The 22,881-nt window shown below is 46.6% G+C and overlaps 1 protein-coding gene across 4 annotated transcripts in view; it reads right to left on the bottom strand.

Moving 5' to 3' along the window:
- Positions 1 to 4,833: 4,833 nt before the first annotated feature.
- DOCK8 (dedicator of cytokinesis 8) overlaps positions 4,834 to 22,881 on the bottom strand; it is a 230,588-nt gene continuing 212,540 nt past the window's right edge. For all 4 annotated transcript variants that reach the window (XM_072839291.1, XM_072839300.1, XM_072839310.1 and 1 more), the window contains 4 exons: positions 20,127 to 20,270; positions 18,478 to 18,584; positions 9,458 to 9,628; positions 4,834 to 8,858 (listed from right to left, as the gene is read on the bottom strand). In XM_072839291.1, coding sequence (XP_072695392.1) covers positions 8,798 to 8,858; positions 9,458 to 9,628; positions 18,478 to 18,584; positions 20,127 to 20,270 — 483 coding nt within the window. In that variant the 3' untranslated portion in view covers positions 4,834 to 8,797. The remainder of the gene's footprint in view (positions 8,859 to 9,457; positions 9,629 to 18,477; positions 18,585 to 20,126; positions 20,271 to 22,881) is intronic.

The raw sequence follows: 22,881 nt of genomic DNA, 5'->3' as shown, positions 1-22,881 counted from the left end.
CTTCATTCCCACCCTCAGTCTGGCATTATTACCCCATCTCTTCATCCCAGTATAGAGTATCCCTCCTTGACTCTTTCTTGGTACCTTCTTACAAACTCCAATGTTTACAGCCTCTGCTGGTGCCTTGGGCTTTCCTGTGCCAAGCTTTGTTAGCTCAGAAAACAAGGTTAGCCCAGAAGGTTGAGAAGACTGGTGGGTGATCAGATCCCAGTGGAGGTTCCTTCCAGTAAGCACTGTGGTAGGTGTTTTTCATCCATTACATAAAGAACAAGCAACTTCAACCGTGAGCTTCTGTATCACCTGGCAACAACAGTGTTATTTGAAGAAATGCTATGTCCTCTAATAACATGACTTTGACCAGCTCTTTGCAAAACGATAAACTTGGCCTCGTTTCATTGAAGGAGAGTTTAATTTCTCCAATGTCTAGTTTGCATGACAAGGATCACCGCGTGGACTGTGAACAGGATTCTCTTCACTACCCAGGATGGCTAGTGTCCACTTGGATAAGAGCTTCTCGATCTTCAGTCAATTGCTTCACCATTAAAAGGATAGCTCCCAGCTGTGCAGAACTTCCAATCAAGTGGGGGTGGCAGCAGAGACAGTCTGGTACACAGGTAAAGCTAGAGTGAGAGGTAAGTGAGGGGTGGGTGGGACAGGAAAGAAAGTTTCAAGAAGCAAGTGCACAGTGCGGGGTGAGCCTGTGGCTGGGTTCCAGCTGGAGCTCAGGTGCAATGCGGGTGCAGACACTTTCAAACTTCCACTCCAGCTGGGTGCACACGTGAGTCCCCACTGGAGTGGGGATGTTCTCTGAGGCCAGAGTCTGGGTTTTACTTCCTTGTCCGGAGAAACGCTGTCCCACTTGGCCTCTCGATGCTGTGGGTTTGCCATGAGGGTCACAGTTTGGGCAGGTGAACCCCGAGCGTGGTCCAGGTGGGGTGTTCTGCTCCAGAGACTTCACTGGATGACGCCCCTGCTCCCCCCACCCCCACTTTCTTTTACCTTTTCTGAAAGGGCATCGAGCTTTCTGGGTTCCTCTAGTTGGAGGGGGCCCAGGAAGACTTTAGGACTGTGCCCATTTATCATAGCATTGCCTTACCTGATTCCCACTGGGACTCCTTTTCCTGCAGCTTCACAGCTCCCGAGAAAAAAGACTCAGGATCCTGCCCAAGCCCATCAGTTGATGCTGTGGAACACCTTCCTTTCTCAATTCCAGCTACTCACTGTGAGACAGGCTGAAACAGTTTTCTGCTCCTAAAGCAAAACCAAAAAAACCTCCCCCAAAACTCCCGAAACCCCCCCCCCCATGCACCTGCGCACTAAATCCCAGGGTAGTTCTGGATTTCTCTAAGGCCCATTTAAATTGCTGCGCTCGCTGGGGTGCCCTTTGCTCAATTGTCAGTGGATCAGGGCCATTGAGTTTCTTAATCAATTGTTGGGTTCCACGCAATCCTTTTAAGAAACTTCTGGCTTAATGTGCATCGAGAGACTTTGGAGGCCTGGCTGCAAAGTTGGAGCCGATTGAGTGAAGCCTGCAAAGCTGCAGACCAGCCCCAGGCTTCTGAACCCGCATCGTCAGCTTATTATTGTATGTCCATCATCTTCTCTTTGTTCCTTATGATGGCCCGTAGCTTTGTTTCAGGTGGGAGTCGGCGTGCTTTGATACCGCCGGGAGCACCTACAGGCTGGGGACACACAGGTGGGCCGCTGGAATGCGTGTATTTACCCTCCAGAGGAATGCACTGGAAACATGCTGCACTTGAGGGGAGAGAAGCCAGGTCGGATTGGGTTTCCAGGCGCCGCCTGCAGCCTCTTCGTTCCACTGATTTGCTTGCTTTCCTTGACCCTGAAGGCCCCGGCTGTTGGTCTTTGCTATAAATTGGCACCTCAAGCTGAATAGACTGGGTGTTTATTTTCTGGTAAATCAGGGCCCTGTCTTGCCTCCACCTTTGGCCTGCTTCTGATGATTGCTGCCAGTTGGGGGGTGCGGCCGGTGTGGGCACCGACCAAACTTTCTGAAGGTGGTGGGTACAAACAGTGCTTCCTTAGATTAGGGGCAGCCCTTCTGAGTTTCCGAAACAGGTCCCGGGCATTCATTATCTCACTGGATTTCCTGAGCAGGTACGAAGAAGACAAAGCAATGCTTACCCCTATTTTACAGTTAAAAAAATCCTGAAGCTGAGAGGTGTAGTGAATTGGTCAGAGTTGCAGGACTAGAAAGGGAAGGAGTAAGAAACCAGGACTTCTGATTTTTGGTCCAGAGACCTATGGCAGTCATGTGGACTTTTATTATTATTTTATTATTTTAAAGATTTTATTTACTTATTCATGAGAGGCACAGAGAGAGAGACAGAGACACAGGCAGAGGGAGAAGCAGGCTCCCTGCGGGGAGCCCGATGCGGGACTCGATCCCAGGACCCCAGGATCACGACCTGAGCTGAAGGCAGATGCTCAACCACTGAGCCACCCAGGCATCCCTAGGTTTAAGATCATTAAGAATAAAGTTTAGGTTGAGTCAAAGGATGCCATCAGAAAGGGGAGGAAATCCTCTTAATCCTTGCCCATGCATTAATAGTCAAGAGTGAATGGAAAGCCATTCCTCTGGGGCCAATTTACCCTAACCGACTGTCCTCCTTTCAATACTGGTTTTAGCTCAGAGATAAAAAAGGAATAGCTGGAAGAAATCATCACTGGTGGTCATCCTCATTCATTATTTTGGTGTTTACAAACATCCATTGAGTATCTATTATGGGCCAGATTCTGGGGATACAAGGATGAGTGAAGGACATAATTTTGATGCTTGACGTTCTCCACTCAAATTTACTGTTACTCCATTTCCATGCCCCTCACTCTCCAATCAGTGGTCCTCCCCACTCTCAGCTCTATAGTTCCCATTCCTGATCATGTGCACCATTTTTGGCAAGACACCCCAGAGGATGAATGACTGGAACAGTGACACATCTCACTCCTGTCTATCCCAGTCCCCACTTTTCTTCAGGATATGCTAAGCCCTAGGTTCTCCTTCTTATACTGCATATCGTCTTCATCTCCCTGCTGGGGGATAGTCCTCCCAGGTCAGTGGGAGGACTATCCCCCGGGTAGTGAACCACTACCCGGATTGTGAACATGATAGAAACTGTCATCCTGACCTCCACACAAGCTCTTCTTGCCTTAAAGCAAAATGTTTGGTAGTGAGCCTTCCATGGTTTGCTTTGCTTCCTTTCCCCTTCTGCCCAGTTTTATTTTTTTCTTTAAAGATTTTATTTATTTATTCACAATAGACAGAGAGAGGCAGAGACATAGGGAGAAGCAGCCTCTCTGTGGGGAGCCCAATGAGGGACTCGATCCCAGGACTGTGGGATCATGACCTGAGCTAAAGGCAGATGCTCAACCATTGAGCCACCCAGGTGTCCCTCTTCCCAGTCCTTGAGTCCTTTCTCACTAGCCATGTGGTTTGACTCCATTTCTAGTGTGACGGGAGAACGTTGGTTAGCATAAGCCACTCCAATTAGAATAAACCCAAGAGATTTCCCTGAGAATTCTGGAACATATGAGGTTGTGAGACTCAGGATGGCCTGATGGACTCCCATCCTGAGGGATGAGCTGCTGAAAGCCTGAAAATAGAGCCAACCAAGAGGAATCAGTGATAAAAAGTGGACCCAGGACACAGCATGTAGGTCCTGAATCAAGCTCCATCTGAACCAATGATACCTCTGGGTTGTCCTGTTACATCAGCCAATAAACTCCACCAGTTGAGTTTGGTTTTCTGTCCCTCACAAAAGGCTGCCAACTGAGAACTACTTTTAGGCTAAGTTTTCTCAAGTGGTATGCCATGGTGCACCCAGGAACTGGGTTACAGGTATTCCTAGAGATGGACTGGTCCAGCTCACTGGGAGGGACTCAGGGCAGCCAGAGCTCTGGGGCTAGAAATCTTTAGCAGCAAGTAGCTTTATCCATTAATCTCAGTGAGACAACAAATACAGAATTTTAATATACTCCATTATGGTGATTTTAAAATATGTCCAAAAGTTCTTTAACATTCCTCTATTCAAAATGTACAGCCTAATAGTTCTCCCTCTGAATGGGGACAGAATCTGGTGGCTTGCTTCTGGTGCCGCTTCCACAGAATACGGCAGGGTGCCTGGGGGGCTCAGTCGGTTGTCTACCTTTGGCTCAGGTCATGATCCGGGGTCCAGGGGTTGAGTCTCAATGGGGAATCTTCTCTCTCTGCCCCTCCCCCTACTTTTTTTTTCTCTCTCTCTCAAATAAATAAATAAAATCTTTAAAAAAATAAAGTGGGCAGCCCCGGTGGCTCAGCGGTTTAGCGCTGACTTCAGCCCGGGGCCTGATCCTGGAGACCCGGGATCAAGTCCCGCATTGGGCTCCCTGCGTGGAGCCTGCTTCTCCCTCTGCCTGTGTCTCTGCCTCTTTATCTCTCTCTGTGTCTCTTATGAATAAATAAATAAAATCTTAAAAAAAAATAAAGCATAGAATATGGCAGATGTAAGGGAGTCTGGCTTTGGAGGCTAGGTCATAAAGGACATTGCCACTCTCATCTTACTTCCCTTGTATCCCTACCCCTGGGGAGTCAGCAGTCATGTCAGGAGGGCACTCCAGCAGTGTGGGGACAGGTCCCCTGAACTTGATAAAGCCTCCCAACAATGACCAGCACCAACTTTCCTATGTTGGGAATGAGCCACCTTGGAACAAAATCCACCAGCTTCAGTCCAGCCTTCAGATGATGGCAGCTCTGGCCAATATCTCAACTACAACCTCACGTGACATCTCAAATCGGACTGCCCAGGTAAGCTACTCCTGAATTTCAAACCCGCAGTAACTGGGCGAGGATTGCTTATTGCTGTTTGAAGCTAAAGAGTTTGTGGGCTATTTGTTATGCCTCAACAGGTAACATTTAAACCCACCGTGTGAAAAAGACTGGGAAGCACTGCTTTCACTCCAAAAGAGCGATACACTGGATACTGGGGACGTACGTACCCAGCATTCTGGGATGTATTAGAACCTTTGTGGTGTTTTGTTTTGCTTGCAAAATGATACTTAATAGTAGCTTTACAACATCTAAGGTAACCAGCATGTAAAAATACATTTAAGGCAAAACAAAGGCTCCCTGTTTTTGAAAACATACTTGCGACCACAATTATCTACAACAGTTCTTAAAGTTTTCCATTTTAAAACCAAAAACCAATCTAATTGTCTTGGAAAGGACTCCTTATGGAATAGAATTAGAGAGTTGAAGACAGTGCGTGGTTTGACAACCCAATCAGGTCTGTGCAGCATGACTCATTTTCCTGCACCTTTTTTTTTTCCTTTTTAAAGATTTTATTGTTAAACAATCTCTACATCCAACATAGGGGTGGGGCTCGTACCCACAACCCTGAGATCAAGAGTCACGTGCTCCACCTACTGAGCCAGCCAGTTGCCCCTTCCTGGAGAGCCTTAAGAGATAGTGATAGTTGCATCCTTGACCTTGATGAAGGAGAGGCAGCATGAGGCTAATCAGCCAAATCCTCCAAAACCCTTGTGCAGAAGGGTTTTCCAAAGTAAAATCAAGATGCTATCGTGGTATATCAGGTTTCTCTAATTTTTAGAAAAACAAAAGGCTTCATTTGCTTTACCTCCTTTAGGAATGATTTTTTTTTTTTTTAAGGAATGTTTAAAGTGCTTCCTTCTTTTTTTTTTTTTTTAGATTTATTTATTTATTCATGAGAGACACACAGAGAGAGGGATAGGCAGAAGGAGAAGCAGGCTCTCTGCAGTGAGCCTGATGCAGGACTCGATCCTAGGACCTCAGCATCACGACCTGAACGGAAGGCAGATGCTCAACAGCTGAATCACCCAGGTGTCCCAAAAATGCTTCTTTCTTAACCCCATGTTTAAGGGTTAAGAGGACCTGTGTCCGGGGTCTTTGTTTCTGCCATTACTTATAGAAGTACAGCAATGACACTACTATATTTATAACCGTTACGTGAGGAACAGCTAAACTCTCTGGAACTGAGAAAAGAGCCAGGATTAGCTCAGGAAGATATGAGAACCCAAGCCAAGGTTGGCCAGTCCAAACCCCCAATTCCAAACTGAGAAAAGAGCCAGGATTAGCTCAGGAAGATATGAGAACCCAAGCCAAGGCTGGCCAGTCCAAACCCCCAGTCGGGAGGCCCATGACTATGCATTCCTCTTCACCTCTTACGGGAAACCCACGGGCTCTCACTCAGAATTCTGTCGTTCTCTCTCCAGACATTATTCCCACTATCTTCAGAGCCCACACCTCAGAGGCATCAAGTTGCAAAAGCTGGAAGCTTCGAGAATTGCACTGTCCAATATCGTAGCCACTAGCCGCATGTGGCTATCGAGCACCAGAAATGTGACTGGTCTTAACTGAGATTACAATCTGTATGTGTAAAATACATACATACAGACACTGAAGATGGTATAAAAAGAGGTTGTAAAATATCTCGCTAATACTTTTTATATTGATGTGTTAAAATGATAATGTTTTTATATAGCAGGTTAACTAAAATGTATTGTTAAAATTAATTCTACCCATTTCTTCGTATGATTTTTTTTTACTGCTGCTGCTACTAGAAAATGTAAAATTATTTATGTGGGCTGCATCGCATTTCTAAGGGGAAGTGCTATTCCAGGAGCAGGTCTACTCATACTCATTCATTTATTTAGCCATCCAGCAAACACTTATCAAGAGTCCTCCATGTGTTCAGCACTGGGTTGGAGGGTAGGATGTAGCAGTTAACATGGTCCCCAAACTCGTGAAGCAAGCAGCACCCACTGTGGTACAAGAGAGAGTTAAAAAAAAAAAAGTGACAACAGGTATCTAAAAGCAGGGGACATTTGGGGGCACCTGGGTGGCTCACTGGTTGAGCATCTGCCTTTGGATCAGGGCATGATCCTGGGGTCCTGGGATCGAGTCCCGCATCACACTTCCTACAGGGAGCCTGGTTCTCACTCTGCCTTGTATCTCTGCCTCTTTCTCTCTGTGTCTCCCATGAATAATAAATAAAATTAAAAAAAAAAAGCAGGGGACATTTAATCAGGAATATCTTAGGTCATTAGGAGTAAGAGGGCTCTTGGAGTTAGAAGTCAGCCGTAGGTAACTTACGGTACCTAAGTTGTTAGGTAACCTAACACTTACTGGTTGAGGGCAAAAATATAATCAATACTGGTAGTGATGCCCCACCTTGAATTGCTCATGAAAGGTTATGCTCTGGAGGGCCTATTCTAGTCTTCTCTGTATTGTGGCTACCTGTAGAGATGCTTTTCCTCACTGAGCTGGTGGGCTTCGGAGGATAGGGACAATGTGACTTGATCTCCATCTCACCCAGTACCTCCCACATAGAAGACACTGAACAGCATCTGGAATTAAAGTACATCATATGTACTCATTTAGGAAAGCCAGTAAGTGTCTAATACACTTTAGAAAGAGTCCTGCCCCCAAATGCCTGAGAGCCAAAAAATGTACCATGTAAATGAGTAAGCTTTAGTGATGATAAAAAAAAAAGACCACTTTCAGAATATAAATTCATGCATACCTGATGGTATAAGCACCCAAAAAAGTTCTGAATTCTCCAAATTAAATTATCTTTTATGAACATCAGATTAAATATTGCATAAGCGGTGCGACCCAGGGTAGCACTGTCGGGAGGCCCATGACTATGCATTCCTCTTCTCTGAAGTGCTTTGCAAGAGTTACAAGTTGTCAAAATAAAAAACCACAAGTGGCAAAGGGAAGCATTTTTGCTTGCGATTCAGATTACATTTTTAGTACCAGCCAAGGTCAACAAGGCATAATAAAAATATATAATTTAATCCTCAAGCAATAATTTTGTTCCTCTGTCTCCTAAAGTACATTGTCAGAAGAAGTTGAAGCTGAATCTGCTCTGTAGCCAATACGCACAAGCTGACAGACGGCATGATGTTCTGAAATGAAAGCAGTGCTATTATCCTTTTATAAAAGTAAACTTGGTCCCCGGCAGGAGGAGAAGCAGAGTGAGCGAGGAGGAGCAGAAGGAAAAGATGCAAAGCATTATGGAGGTCGGAATGAATTTGAGTGAATGTAGCGAAGTACCATGCATCTCCTTCATCAGTGAGTGCAGCCTGCTTCTCTATAAACACGTGTTAAATTAACTTAACATATAGTAACAAGGAAGCAAAAATAACTATACAAAGTTAGTCCACCGTTACCAAAAAGGTAACAAATGAGTCCACAAATAACTCATCTATGTCCAAGTTTCCAATCATCATTATGATTTTTAGATTTTGAGTGAGGCCCCCCTCACAGATTTATTGAACGCATTTTGCACTCCTGCTAGCTCACCCTCCTTTCCCATAAACGGAATGAGTGAGGTTCGCTCTGAATAGGACAGCAGACAGTTTATCCATCTTCCCATGGGCAATTTGGGTTTTTCCTGTAAATCCAAATCTGGCCCGAGGAAGTCGTCTCACCCCCATAGACAGCGACCAACCACTCAGCAGGAGATGCGGTTGATGCTTTGCTTTGTACAGTATTGTGAAAAACCGTGCTTTGATAAATACACAGGCTCCTGTATTTAACCACCCTCCTCTATCCCCAACCCCCAGTAAGGCCCAAATCTGATCAGACCCCATTTTGGTGTAAATCCCACGGTCACTGGGATTCCAAAGCTTCCAAAGAGCTGGTTGCTCAGGGAGCATGTAGTCCGTCCTGTGCAGCCAATGTCCTGTGTTTTAAGTACCAGCCAGTACTTCTCCAGGGTCATAGAGCCTCAGTCTCCAGGTGAGAGGACAGCTTTTCTTAGCTGCCTTGTGACAACTGGGTTTCACATTTCCTGAAACTAGATCTGTGGAAGGAGTCTCTGAAATGACAAAGGAGAAAGAGAGGGGGGAGAAAACAGGTAAGAAATATCAAGTAGCCTTTTAAAGAGAGGGAATGCAGGTGGGGGGAATCACCCATGGAAAAAGACAAGGATTGGGGGGAACTCAGGAAGTTCATGCATGAGCAAAGGTCCTGAGATCCCTTCACAGCAAACCAGGAAAAACACAGGAGGAAGGGGGTCCTGGGAAGACCATGGGAAGAAGGCCAACAGGAGGGACACTTGAGTGTCTGCCTTCGGCTCAGGGAGTGATCCCAAGGTCCTGGGATCGAGCCCCACATCGGGCTTCCCATAGGTAGCCTGCTTCTCCCTCTGCCTCTCTCTCTGAGTCTCTTATGAATAAATAAATAAAATCTTAAAAAAAAAAAAAAAGAAGGCCACCATGAAGGGGTCCCAGGGAGGTCAAGGAGAAGAAAGAAGGAGCAGAAGTAGTCAGGGTGGAAGCAGGACAGATCAGGGCTCTGGCATCTTCTCTGACCGCAGGTGCACTCCCAGCCCCCGAGAGCAGCAGAGCGCCCTGACCACCGGGACCTCACTGCTGTCCTTCATGTCCCAGGAAGAGGCCTCGGCCCTGAACTTACCTCTTTTGACTCTCAACTCTGAATATTGGCTTGTAGAGTTCTGGAATCTTCCGCTCGATCATTGGCCTGAGGTTCTCTTTCAGCTTGTTGTAGTTCTTTCGGAGCTCCTGCTGATACTCCCTCTGGTCCGCGGTGATGAGACGCTTGTTTTTCTCCACGGCCTCACCGCACCTGAGACGCAAACATCAGGGTTGTGTGTGTGGGGGGCGGGGGGGGAGAGGGGAGAGATGAGTTTTATTTCACAGGAGTTTGAAGTGCCTAGATGCTATCGAGCATCTTGAGTACCTCCAAGAGTGTCTACAAACTTGGTGGCTCTATCTGGATTGCCGGTGGAGCCTTTCCAAATTCAGTCTTCTGCACCATATCTCAGATTTAATGAATCAGAATCTCTAAGGAGTAACACCCAGGAATTTCTGTTTTTGAAAATGACCCAGAGATCTTCATGTCCTGAGCTGCCACACGCTAGGCACTATTACAAAGAGTTTTCCACATGCCATCTGGTTCATTTTCCCAGCAAATCTGGAAAGTCTGTATTTATCTCCATTTTGTCCTTGAAGCTCAGAAATGTTAGGTCACTTGACCAAGATAACACTGTGCAGAAGTGGTGAGTCCAGGAGTCAAACTCAAGGACATTGTTATGCTCACAAGAAACTCACTGTGATTTAGGGTCACGTGGCCGACTGAACAGGTGCCACTCAGCCCCCACCCCTCTCCTGCTATATACACCTGGAGGGAAAGCATAGCAGAAAATTTGTTGTAAGATAAAGGGAAGCCCCAGGTGCCAGAAAGGACGAGAAAAGTCATAATCAGAGTAATGGCAGGAGCTGAGGCCATGGCAGCTGCCACAGGTCAAGACTGCACACAGGTCCTGGAGCCTGGGAGAGGACCGTGTGCTGGGTGCTCACACGGGACAGGAAATGGAGCCTTGGCCAGTGGCAAAGCGGGGCTCTGGATATGTCGCCTGCAAAGATTTTTGGGGGCTTGAAAGGCTGCCTCATTCATGAAAGGAGATCTAGACAAATACTGCCACTTGTCCAGAGAGGTAAGGCGAAAGCTTGCGAAGACTTAGGGGCTGTCAGTGGGAAAGAAAGTCACCCTAAGGAATTGAAATTCTAGGTTTGCACCACATGTGGGTGTGAGTCACAAATTTATACTCCTGTGTGGTAAGCGCTCCAAGGTGAGAAACGTACTTTAAAAGCAACCAAGATAACTGGAATCCCTACAGCACAGAGGGAAATGAAGGTGAAGTTGCTCTGAAGAAACGCTTCCTCAGTCGGGGCTCAGGGGCCACCCACAGGAAGAGTGTCCCTTGCCAAAGATGAGCTCACAATAAAATGTCACAAAGCATATGAGGAAACTGATTATCCTGAGGGAGGAGGGCCAACAGACGCAACCAGCAGAAGAAATAGCTCAGTACGAATCTGAGATGGCAGGATAACAAAAAGACCAAAGTTAACACAGAAGTGTAATTAAAAAAACGTATAGGGCAGCCCCGGTGGCTCAGCGGTTTAGCACCGCCTTCAGCCCAGGGCGTGATCCTAGAGACCCGGGATCGAGTCCCACGTCGGGCTCCCTGCATGGAGCCTGCTTCTCCCTCTGCCTGTGTCTCTGCCTCTTTCTCTCTGTGTGTCTCTCACAAATAAATAAATAAAATCTTAATTAAAAAAAAACCACCATAAAATTCATGATTAAAAAAATTGGAGAGTCTGAAAAAAAGAGACCAGGAAATTTCAGGAAAGAACCAAATGGAACTTCTAGGAATAAAAATATAATCACTAAGGGCGCCCGGGTGGCTCAGTTGGTTAAGCATCTGCCTTCAGCTCAGGTCATGATCCCGGGGTCCTGGGATTGAGCCCCAATCCCTGCTCAGCAGGTTGTCTGCTTCTTCCTCTCCCTCTGCTCCTCCTCCTGTTTGTGTTCTTTCTCTCTGTCAAATAAGTAAATAAAATCTTAAAACAAAACAAAACAAAACAAAAAAGAGCGAGCCATGCCCTAAATCTACGTTCTCAAGGTTGGCCATTTCTCTTGGGAAATCTACACATCATCATAGAACTATGGTGCAAATAATTGTTTAAATGGCCTTATCTGTACCATTTTCATTAGGTCCACAAATACGGACTGGGCTGCTCTCACTCAGGGGTACCACCATTCTAGAAGTTCACCTTTTTTTTTGTTTCTGCCTTTGTTGATAAGGTCACTGAACACAAGCATTTTCTTATAGCAGATGTGCCTGGAGGTTTCCAGCACTCAGAATCCTACAGAAACCAGACTGAAAGGAAGGACATTTTCGCTCCAGAATGTGGCTCCTGGCATGTGCAGACAGTCTCTTCCAGGGGCTGAGATCTCTGTAAGGAGTTCGGTGTCTTTTCTGCAGGAGGGTTGTCAGAACCCCAACTCTGTCTCTGTCGGCCTCCCTCCTCCATGATGCTCCATTAGCACAGCCCTCACATCAGCCCTTGGGAAGGCAAACAACTCCTAGTTCCTTCCTCAGTCCATTCTCTCTCTTTTCTGGTAACAGAACTCCAGTCGGTGAGCCTACCTGGGAAGTTCCATTTCCTAGCCTCCCTTAACAGCGATGGCTGATGAGATACAAAACGAAGTCACCAGGAAAGCTCTTCAAAGGGGGTAAGGCTTTTGCTCTTTCCTCATCTCTACTCCTGATACTTTCTGAGGATGTGGTCACGATGGCTAGAGCCCTAGCAGCCATCTTGCGACGGTGAGGATGGATGCACCATAATCGGGGCGGCAGAGCAAAGGAATGGAAAGAGCCAGGGTCACTGATAACATAGTTCTGGGATGACTACCTTTGATCTTCTTTTAAATAAGAGCAAAATAAGTTCCTATCTTATTTAAGCCATCTTCCTTCCATTCCCTGTTACGAGCAACTGAATGTAGTTCCTAAAGAGAACAGCATGGCATCAGAGTTACGAGTATAGATTCTGGAGCCTGAGCATTCAATTCTAAATCCTGCTTTGCTGCACATCAGCTTTGTGACATTAGGCAAGGGATTGAACTTTCTCGTGCCTTAGTTTCTTTACCTGTGATATGGAGGTCATAATAGCTCACCTCGTAATTCTTGTAAGGACTGAATGAGTGAAAACATACACAATGCTTAGAAACTTAGAGTAAGAATTCTTATTGTTCTTACGGGTATGGTTCTTCATGGACCCAGTCTGAGTAAAGAAGTAATTCGTTCAATATGAGAACCATGAAATATTAGAGTTTATATTCCTGTCCCTTGTTTTTCACAATTTTTAAAAAAAATATTTTATTTATTTATGAGAGACACACACAGAGAGAGAATGTGCATGAGTGGTGAGGAGGAGCAGAGAGAGAGGGAGAAGCAGACTCCCTGCTGAGCAGGGAGCCCAACCTGAGGCTCGGTCCCAAGACCTCGGGATCATGACCTGAGCCGAAGGCAGACACCTGATAGATTGAGCCACCCAGGTGCCCCCCTTGTTTTTCCCAGTTAGCAAAGGATGCAGAGATGGAAAGCCTGTCCTGTGTCACACACCTGCAGGAACAGCAGGGTCAGGTGCAAATCCAGAGTCCTGCCGCTCCTCGGCTCATGTCTCCTCAGCCCCACTGTGTCTCCTGGCATGAACCTTACAGAGGCACCCAGATGATGGGTGGGCCATGTCTATATTTAAATCAGATGGTTAAGTTTCTATTTCCCCCAATTGCTCCGGTCTCTATCTGCCTCACTTAGTATGTGCCAAATGATGTTACATTTATCAATCACTTAGTATGTGCCAAGGCCTATTCTAAGCTCTGTGTATTAAGGCATCATATCCTGACACTAGATCTGAGACATAGTTATGATTATAGTTCCCATTTTAAAGATGGAGAAACTGAGGCCAGGTAACTTGCCCAAGGTCACACAGCGAGTTAAGGCACGGTGGGTAATTGAACCCAGGCAACCTGGCTCGGGGGAGCCCACGCTTCTAACCTGCAACACCACATATTCCACCTGGGAAGACACTGGCCTTAGCAGCTAGAATCCAGCTAGAATCCTTGGTCTCAAGTTGAAAGAACTCTGTCTGGAGCCCTAGTTGGTAGGACTTGGCCTTTCTCAGCTGCTTCCCGGTACCTCTTGAGCAAGCCTCTATTCAGGGCCAGTAAAGAAGCAGAACTGCTGGAATGGGGAGCATCTGACAGGGATACAGGAGAAGCTGAGGACTGGCCTCCTCCTGCCCCCAGGACTGTGCTCCAGGCCCTTTACGGCTGGGAAGGATGATGTGGGGACAGGGCATTGTGGGGGGTGGGGGGGTGGGGTGGGTGGGAAGCAGGTGGCCTCTGCTCTGGCAGAGCTGGGGCAGGTGTGAGAGCGCCGGGGCTCGGCCAGGCCCACCTCCCCGGTGGTCTCGTTCCACTCAGCCCCTGAATTGCTCCGTCCCTGGCCGGCCTCTGCGGGACCCCAGACCCCAGACCCCAGACCCAACGGCCACCTGTCCCAGGTGAAGACTTTAAATCTTGGTTTCCACCTCTTATTCACCAGTGACCTTGGGCTAATTATAACCTTCAGCCCCATTTCCTTCATCTATAAAGTGGGTTTATGGGGATGAAGCGGTGTCAGGTGTGTGAGGATCGAGCCGAGCCGCCACCACAGAGGGCTTCACGGTCCTCGTTGCTGGCTTTTCGTGGAGTGAAGTAGGGGTGATGGCCTAACGAAAAGCACCATCCTGTGTGCCCCCCACTGCTGTAGGACACAGGGCTGTGGGGGCAGGGAATGCACCTTGGGGCAGACCAGGGGCAGGTTCTTGCTGCTGTCCCCTTGGAGCTACCTCTACCTCCCCTGGGTGGGTCTGTGTGGCTGCTGGTCTCATGGAAGGTACAGTGGCCCTTCCCCTCCTCCTAAAAAGCCAGATGTGGGAAGGGGGGTGGCTAGATTGGGGATCCGGGCTTCAGAGGATGTCCAGCCTCACATCTGACACCTGGAAGCAGATTCTGAGGACCTAAGGAGAACACTAGAATCCAGGTTCACCAGATCAGACCAGTGCTTGATGCACATTACACTTGCGGCCTTAACCTCTTACAGGCACTGGACTTCTGTCCTGAAGAGTCACAGAGTCCTGGGGTTCACAGGCTTATGTAATCTTCTCTTCAGTACCAGCCCCAGCAACCCTGGGGTGTGAGAGAGCATGAATGAGCCCTGAGGGCCATGAGCTCGCTCATGAGAGTTGGGGGACGGGGGAGCTAGAGAGAAAGATAAGCTCACACTATAACCAAAATGGATTTTGTTGTTGTTGTTGTTGTTTAGAATCATTATAGGAACCAGGAGGGAGGGAAAAGCCCGGGCTCTCAGTTTTCCAGCATCCTTGGCCCACTGATGAGGTCTCTGTGACCCTAGAAAAGTGACAAAAGTCATTCCTATGTCCCCCCCACCGATCGCTTCAGCGCAACCCCTCCTGATGTTTAAGGCTTTGTTTTCAAATATTCAAATCTCTTCCTACCTCCTGTGTATAGGGTTTCTACCTACACTATACACAGTTGGTTTTCCTTTGGCCAATTGGGTGAATTCTCGCTCCTTCCTCTTCACGGACCCTAACTGCAGCTTAAAAACACCACCACCCGGGGCACCTGGGTGGCTCAGTAGTTGAGCATCTGTCTTCAGCTCAGGTCGTGATCTGGGGATCAAGTTCCGTATCAGGCTCCCTGTGGAAGCCTGCTTCTCCCTCTGCCTGTGCCTCTGCCTCTCTCTGTGTGTCTCATGAATAGATAAATAAAATCTTTAAAAAAAACAAAAACAAAAACAAAAACGCCAATCACCCCACAGCCCGGTTTTCTGACTCGGTGACCATAGGTACATGAGAAGCCTGTCTGAGTGGGGCTGAAACCACTTCTATAAACAACTTACAACTAGTGCTGTTGAGGATGTGACCTTTTATCGAAGTATAAAAATCAATGTAGAGATCACTTAGTCTATGTAAGGATGAGAGTTCAGAGGATGCGATGGACGGAATGTCTGTGTCCTACACCTGCCCCCTAAACTCCTAACACCCCATGTGATGGTATTTGGAGAGAAGGCCTGTGGGAAGAATCCTGGTGTAGATGCCCTTAGGGATGGGACCCCATGATAGGATTAGTGCCCTTGTCAGAGAGCTTTCTTCTTTCCTCCACCATGTGAGGCTACAGGGAGAAGGTGGCCCTGCCAGCGAGAGAGCCCACGACAGGTGCCCAGCCTGCCAGCACCCTCATCTCGGCCTTCCCAGCCTCCAACAGCCGGAGAAATAAATGGCTGTTGTTCTGAGCCGCTCAGTATGTGGTATTTGGTTACACCAGCCTGAGCTGAGGCAGAAACGTTAAGGAGAAAATTAAAAACTCAGATTGGCTCTGGTTGCATTGTCTAAAAAGGCTTGAGTCCTTTGGAGGGGGTGGGGGGAGGGGTGGCAGCAGAGGAAGGAAGCAGAATGGTGTATCTCACCATCTTGGCTTCCGAAGCCCTGAAGTGTTTTTGTCTTATCACAGGAAAAGGCAGGAGGGGATCCAGGTCCCCACCTGACAGCTGGCTGAGGGGCTGCAGGACTGGCTGGATGAGCAGCAGCTGTGGCGGGCCAGGCCCTGTGGCAGGTGTCTCTGTGGCCGGTCCTCTGTGGCTGGGTCCTCTGTCATCGGGCTGTCTGTGGCCAGTCCTCTGTGCTGGGGCCTCTGTGGCCAGGCCAGTGCCATGACAGCTGGGTCAGAGGCCACTGCCCGGTGGCAGGACGTTGCTGCAGCCCACTGGCAAGTGTACACTCCTGCTCTCAGCAAAGAGGCATCGGAAAGCTCACTTCTGTTTGCAGATCTGGGCTTATCAAGCCACTGCCCCGGGAGCTCACTCCAGGGAAAACCTAAGAGCTCTTCAACCTCCATATTTTCCACTCTTGCATCACCTCTGCTGTCGGAAGCAGAGAGCAGGGAGGAAAGACACGGTGCAAACAGTGTGACACGATATTTACTCTGCTCATTAAAAGGCTGTAACTTGCTAAGGGGACTGGAGAAGCTATTAAGCAACTGGGGGTGGGGTGGGGTGGGGAGGGGAAGGTCTCCTCGTCCATGGCTGTCCTGAGGGTAGGATTTACAGACCAGGAAACAAAATCACGTCTCCTCTTAACAAGACTGCTCTATGGTTCAGTTCTGTTCAGAGCCCCATCTCCCCTACTGCTGTCGTTCCTCCGTCCTCCTGTCCTGGCAGGCTCCCGGGAACGTGCAGCTCTTGCTGACTCCAAAGAGCCCAGAGGTACCCCTGGAGTTTGGGCAGTTGGTTGCTTTACCGGCCACGGCTCCCTCTTCTGATCACCCACTTTGTTCTACCTAAATATTTGAGATGAAGTTTAAGTGATGTTTCCAGAGGCTCCCCCGGCCCTCCAGCCTCTAAGGCACTGTCCCTTTCTGAACCCTGCAACCCTGGATTTCCGTGTCGGTACTTAGCCGTGCACACAGGGGTCCTGTATTCCCACAACTGATCATATCCAGGTTGTGATCTGTCTCCTTAAACATTCCAGAGAGGCCAGGGACACTACCAGCCTCAGGGGCCTTCGACCATAACTTATTTTATTTATTTTTTAAAGATTTATTTTATTTTAGAGAGAGCATGTGAGGAAGGGGGAGAGGGAGAGAGAGAACCATAAGCAGGCTCCCCCCTGAGCAGGGAGCCTGCCATGGGTCTCAATCCCAGGACCCTGAGATCACGACCTGAGCAGAAATCAAGAATTGGACGCTTAACCGACTAAGTCACCCAGGTGTTCCCCCTAAATAATTTGAAGTGAAGATGTGTGAAGAGGAAATGGATTTTTAAAAATTCCCCCAATATTTTTCTAGTTTTTTTGTCCTGTAAAAATGCACTATCGCCTAAAGAAAATGCAGCTTCTGTGTAAGAATTGCTCTCAAATACAAGAAGCAATTCAAATACTAAAATATTAATAAATATAATCTGTGTGTGTGTGTGTGCCATGTATGTGCACAAGTACACGCCCATGGACTGAGTGTGTCTCCTCCACACACAGCAAGTGTGCAAACCCCTCACCGGAGCCTATGGAGGAGGAGTAGGTCTCATCCTACCCGACACTGGCATGCTGCTGAGTTTTCAGTGAATTGAGCAAGCCTGTACTTTTAGCCTCCTTTATCCCCCATCTGCCAAGGGAGTTTATTCCTAGACTTGATAATGCTTCTCTGAGGTTAAAAAGAAAGTCTGGTACACATTTTCCTGATGTCATTACCTCCTGTGGGTGAAAAGTCACCATATCCTTCATAATCATTCATTTTAGGGCCACAGGAGACCCCACGGTAACCGTCTGTACCGCAATAGCTTGCAAGACCTTGCGCAAAGACCCACTCCAATGCTGCCCGAACAGGCCACTCTTGATGCCACCCCACAGAAGCATGTCTGACAACAGGGCCACCAGAGACACGATACTTTCTGAAAATCCCAACTTTAGAATTGCCTTTCACCACATTTGAGGCAGGGTCTAGTCTTAAGATTCGAAAAATAAGCTATTGTGTGATATTAAAACTTATGAAGCCAATGCCAACACCCTCTCAGACTTGAAAGTAGTCATTGTAGACGATCAGCAGATGGAAGTATGGGCTATGTGGTTCAACAAGATCTGGATTTGAATTCCGCTCTCCTACTAACTAGCTGTGTGACCTTAGGCAAAATCATTTCCTATCTCCAAACCTCTGTTCCCCCTTTTCCAAAGCGAGGCTGGTGATAATACCTGTCTGATGTGTGAGGCACACATGAGACAATAAACATGAAAGCACTTTATAGTTTAAATGTCGGTTATTTACTGGCACACGCAGCACACTGGCACACTGCAGCTGTGGTTCTCAGCCCTGAGTGTGCATCAGAATCCCTAGAGGGCTTGTTAAAACCCAGACTGCTGGGTCCCACATCTGGAGATTCTGATTCAGTAGCTCTGATTGGTGCCCAAGAATTTGCCTTTCTAGCAAGTTCTCAGGTGATGCTGCAGCTGCTGGCCTGGGGGGCCACACTTTGAGAACCATTGCACTACTTCCTTCCCAGCCACATTCCTTCTTACCGCATTATGAATTCCTTAAAGCATAATCTCAGCTTGTTGTGATGTCGATAGAGCTTTGGGTCAGCTGGAATTTCGGCCAAGAACACTTGGGCTACTTCCAGTGGTCCCTGGTGAAGAAAGGAACAGAACAATATGAAATTGGAAAGAAAATTAAATTACTTGGGGGGAAAAAAATCTTGGATTGACTTCTGAGTTTGAACACTTAATTCCGTAGGTGGTGTGACCAAAACAAAAAACAAAAAACAAGCAAAAAAAAAAAAAAAAAAAAAAAAATCAAGGAAGGTCCTGAACTTCTTAGGCAACTTTGATTTCTTAGGAGTCTGAACATTTAGGAGAATACTCAGAAGTATAAATGTATTTTCTGTTTTTTTTTTAAGATTTTATTTATTTATTTGAGAGAGAGAGAGTGTGTGTGAGCAGGTGTGGGTAGGGGAGGGGCAGAGGGAGAAGGAGAAGTGGACTCCCCACTGAGCAGGGAGCTCAATGTGGGACTTGATCCCAGGACCCCAAGATCATGACCTGAGCCAAAGGCAGTCGTTTAACCAACTGAGCCAACCAGGTGCCCCCAAATGTATTTTCTTAATCAAAGGCTATACTAATAATAGGCTCTCCTTTGTATGTAAAGGTAATACTATTGCATCACAGGGTATGTGCTTTGAGTTGCTTTTCTAAAAATGGGGATTGTCTTGATTTGTCTATTCATATATTCACTTGTTTAGTTGCCCCAGTGGTGGGCGCCATTTTGTGTAACTGCTGCCTTGCGTCAGACATATGCATAGTGTATATGTAGTCCAGGGTTGTGGGCTTATAAAGTCTTCCTTTTCATTAAAGGATTGGGACTTACAGTGAAAACTTCCCAATATTTTCTTTTATCTTGGAAATGTAATAGTCATTTCTCCTCTGCTATTTCTACTTCCCTGATATTATCTGGACACAATTTTTGCAGGCAAGTCCAGCTGTGCTGAGGAATAAGCCACAGTTCTCACTGGGTTTTTGAGTGGAGGTGTAGACAAGGACAAAAATGGCTCTGAAATTAAGGATACCCACTGGACAGAAAGTATGAAGCTAGTACTTCCCTGCATCTGAGACTGGTTTAGTTACATGCTGAGTTTGGGAGTGAGGATTGTAAGGGGTTTGACAATATCCAGCTTGGTGTGAAGTAGCCCAAGAAGCCTGGTCCCTGGTTACTCCTGGCTGGCAAGACCCCTGGCATGCTGGGTTCATCAGGTGACTGACCCAGGGGCTGCATGTTCTAGACCCTTTCCCATCTCTCCTACAGACATTCTTAGATTGGTCTCCAGCTCTGCAATGACTCTGCCTAAATTAGGCATTACTAAGCCCTCTGTAACAGGCCCCCATATCTGGAACATGCTGCCAAGTCTGGCTTCCAAGTGAAGATCTCTCTGTGAAAACTGTCCTCCTCAGACATGGTTTACTCATGTCTGGGACTTTTCTACCATGGGTTGTTACATGAAGCAGAAGAGGTCTCCTCAAGTCTTCTAAATCTCATAAGTGTTGGGTCTAAGTTAGGGATACCATTTATGTGTGGACCAGGCTTCTCCTCAACCTCGAGAAAGGAGGATGTCGATATATAATGAAAACCAAAATAACAAGAACCAGAGGAGTTGCCACCAGCTGGTTGTGCTCACCTGATTTACAGTAGCTCCGACGGAGCCCTGAAGGACCATCTGAAGCATCTTGGCATCAGGAGGCTCCTGGTTAATGGCGACCGCTAGCTGCAAGGTCTTCTTCTTCATATCTTCAATGGCAACTTCAATTGGTGTCAAAACAAACTGAACATAAGACATAAGAGTAGGGAAGTCATTGTCTGGTCTTGTAAGCCACAGACAAATCTGGAACTATCACACACCTGGATTTGAAGAAGCAGGTAAAGAGCCTTTCAGAGTATTTCAAATAATCTGGATGGGTTAAGAGGAAGGAAAGGCCTAACATTTCTCAAACACTTACTGTATTCCAGGAACTTTGCATACATTTCTAATTTAGTCCTTCAAACCACCTCTGTCTTCTCTCCACCTTACCCAGGGATGAATTGGTAAGGTTAAGGAAGTGCCACCAAATGACACAAGGTAGTAAGCAGGGAGCTTGGAATTTGATCACCATGATGTCTACATTCAAAATCCATGTGTTCTTTCTACACTGTCAAGTTTCCTTTCCAATTATTGAACAAGTTACTTGACTTGGAAAAAGTATTAGAAGCACAGCACTCAAAGTTTTGCCCCACCTTAAAACATGATTTTGGCATCATTTGTACCTTCTCAGACTCACACTGAAGGTGATTTCCTAGTTAACAGAATTCTCTTAAGGGTCAAGCTGCTAGTTGTCAAGTTCTGCGGGTTTGGGGTAGGGTCCTTCCTGAATGTTGCAGGTGGAGTTATGCCCCTACGCCTCAACTTCATATAGTGAAGCCCTAATTCCCAGGACCTCAGAATGTGACCTTATTTGAGATAGGGTCTTTATAGAGGTAATCAAGTTAAAGAGAGGTCACTAGGATAGGCCCTCTACGTGGATGTCCCTAGAAGAAGAGGACATTTGGACACAGAGACATAGGTAGAGGGAGAGGATGTGAAGATATGCGGTGAAGACCATCATCTACAAGCCAAGGAGGGAGGCCCAGAACACATCCATTCCCCCATAACCCTTGGAAGGAACCAACCCTGCCACCATCTTGATTTGGCCCTTGGCCTCCAAAACCGTGAGACAACACATTTCTGCTGTTTAAGCCATGCAGTTCGTGTCCTTTGTTACAACAGCCCTGGCCATCTAACGCAGTGAGGTTCTCAGGGAATGAAAAAAGGCCAAGAAAAGCTGCAAGGATTCTTGGAACGCTGGGTGGCTCAGTGACTGAGTGTCTGCCTTTGGCTCAGGTTGTGATCCTGGGGTCCTGGGATTGAGTCCCACATCAGGTTCCCCACACAGAGCCTACTTCTCCCTTTGCCTCTCTCTCTCTCTCTCTCTCTCTCTCTCTCTCTCTGTGTGTGTGTCTTTCATGAATAAAGAAATAAAATCTTAAAAAAATAAAAATAAAAGAAATGCTGTGAGGATTCTTACTGGGACCATGAGTTTATTTTGGTGCTATGCCTTCCTGTCCTAGTATTCAGAAGGCCAAAACAATAAGAAATATAATGGATGCGTTCTAAACCAACCTCCTCTTAACTGAGCCACTCATTCAGGACTTCTCTCACCTCTCTGAAGCTCGCTCTCTGATGTGGTTGCTGAACACCCTAGCCGGTGGGCAGTGAGCTCAACCACTTCTGCTCCTGCCCCATGAGACATCCGTTCACCAACCTGATGATGCCTGTTATAGTTGTTATTTTAAATGACCTAATCTAATTAAATAATGCACAAGCTGATGAACTGTGGGTGTGGAAAGAAACAGTACTGTTTCTACAAAAACCACGCTGAACGCCAGCAAAACGTCATGAAAGTGAGCTGCCATAAAGATTCCTGCCATGTTAGGTGTGCCCAAGACAACTGTAAAGGGCTAGGGGCAAGCAAATCATAAAAATCTGGAAGGACTCTGCCCTCATATTGTTAGCAAGTATCTTTAAGCTTCTCCTCTGCTTTATAGAGATGAAAATTGAAAATTATGAACAGGGTGTTATGGGTGGGGCTTATACTAGAAAGACAATGCTGAATTGTGATCCGCCAACCCCAAATCACAGGGAAGGCTGGGGCCCTATATAAATTGAATGACAAATAAATGTACACAGATGTATTCTAAAGTAAAATAAAGTGGAGCACCTGGGTGGTTCAGTGGTTGAATGTCCGCCTTTGGCTCAGGTTGTGATCCCGGAGTCCTAGGATCGAGTACTGTATCAGTCTCTCTGCAGGGAACCTGCTTCTCTCTCTGCCTGTGTCTCTGCCACTGTCTGTCTCTCATGAATAAATAAATAAAATCTTTAAAAATAAATAAAGTAAAATAAAGTATTTATACTATGTCTAGTTCTGAGATACTTTCTTGTTCAGCCCTATTAAAACGGATTCAAAGTCTTCTACTGTACACAGAACCAGAGAAGAGAGAGGAGTCCTTGCTCTCAGTGTAGAGATGGGGAAGCTGAATGAAAATAAGTGTCTCAGGCAATGTTGCAGGAAGAATCTGGGACTAGAACTCACCTGGTCTCTCTGTCTATTTTACATGAGGCCCCTCTTTTCAAGGGCTTTCTCTCTTGCTGTTCCTGGTCTCTCATAATTCATAACACAACTCTGACTGAATCACATATTTGCTTCTAAACATCTAAAAATTCAATATCAACCATTTAAAATTTAAATATCGATTTCATATAAACATATCATGAAAATATATGTATTAAATACTGTAATTGTGCCATTATATTTAAGTTAAAGATATTACTTCAAAACATAAAATATTTAAATATAAAATGA

This window comes from Canis lupus, chromosome 1, assembly GCF_048164855.1.
Source record: "Canis lupus baileyi chromosome 1, mCanLup2.hap1, whole genome shotgun sequence".
Lineage (NCBI taxonomy): Eukaryota > Metazoa > Chordata > Mammalia > Carnivora > Canidae > Canis > Canis lupus.
Note: the sequence above shows the minus strand (reverse complement) of the source record. Positions and strands in the feature narration are given on the sequence as shown.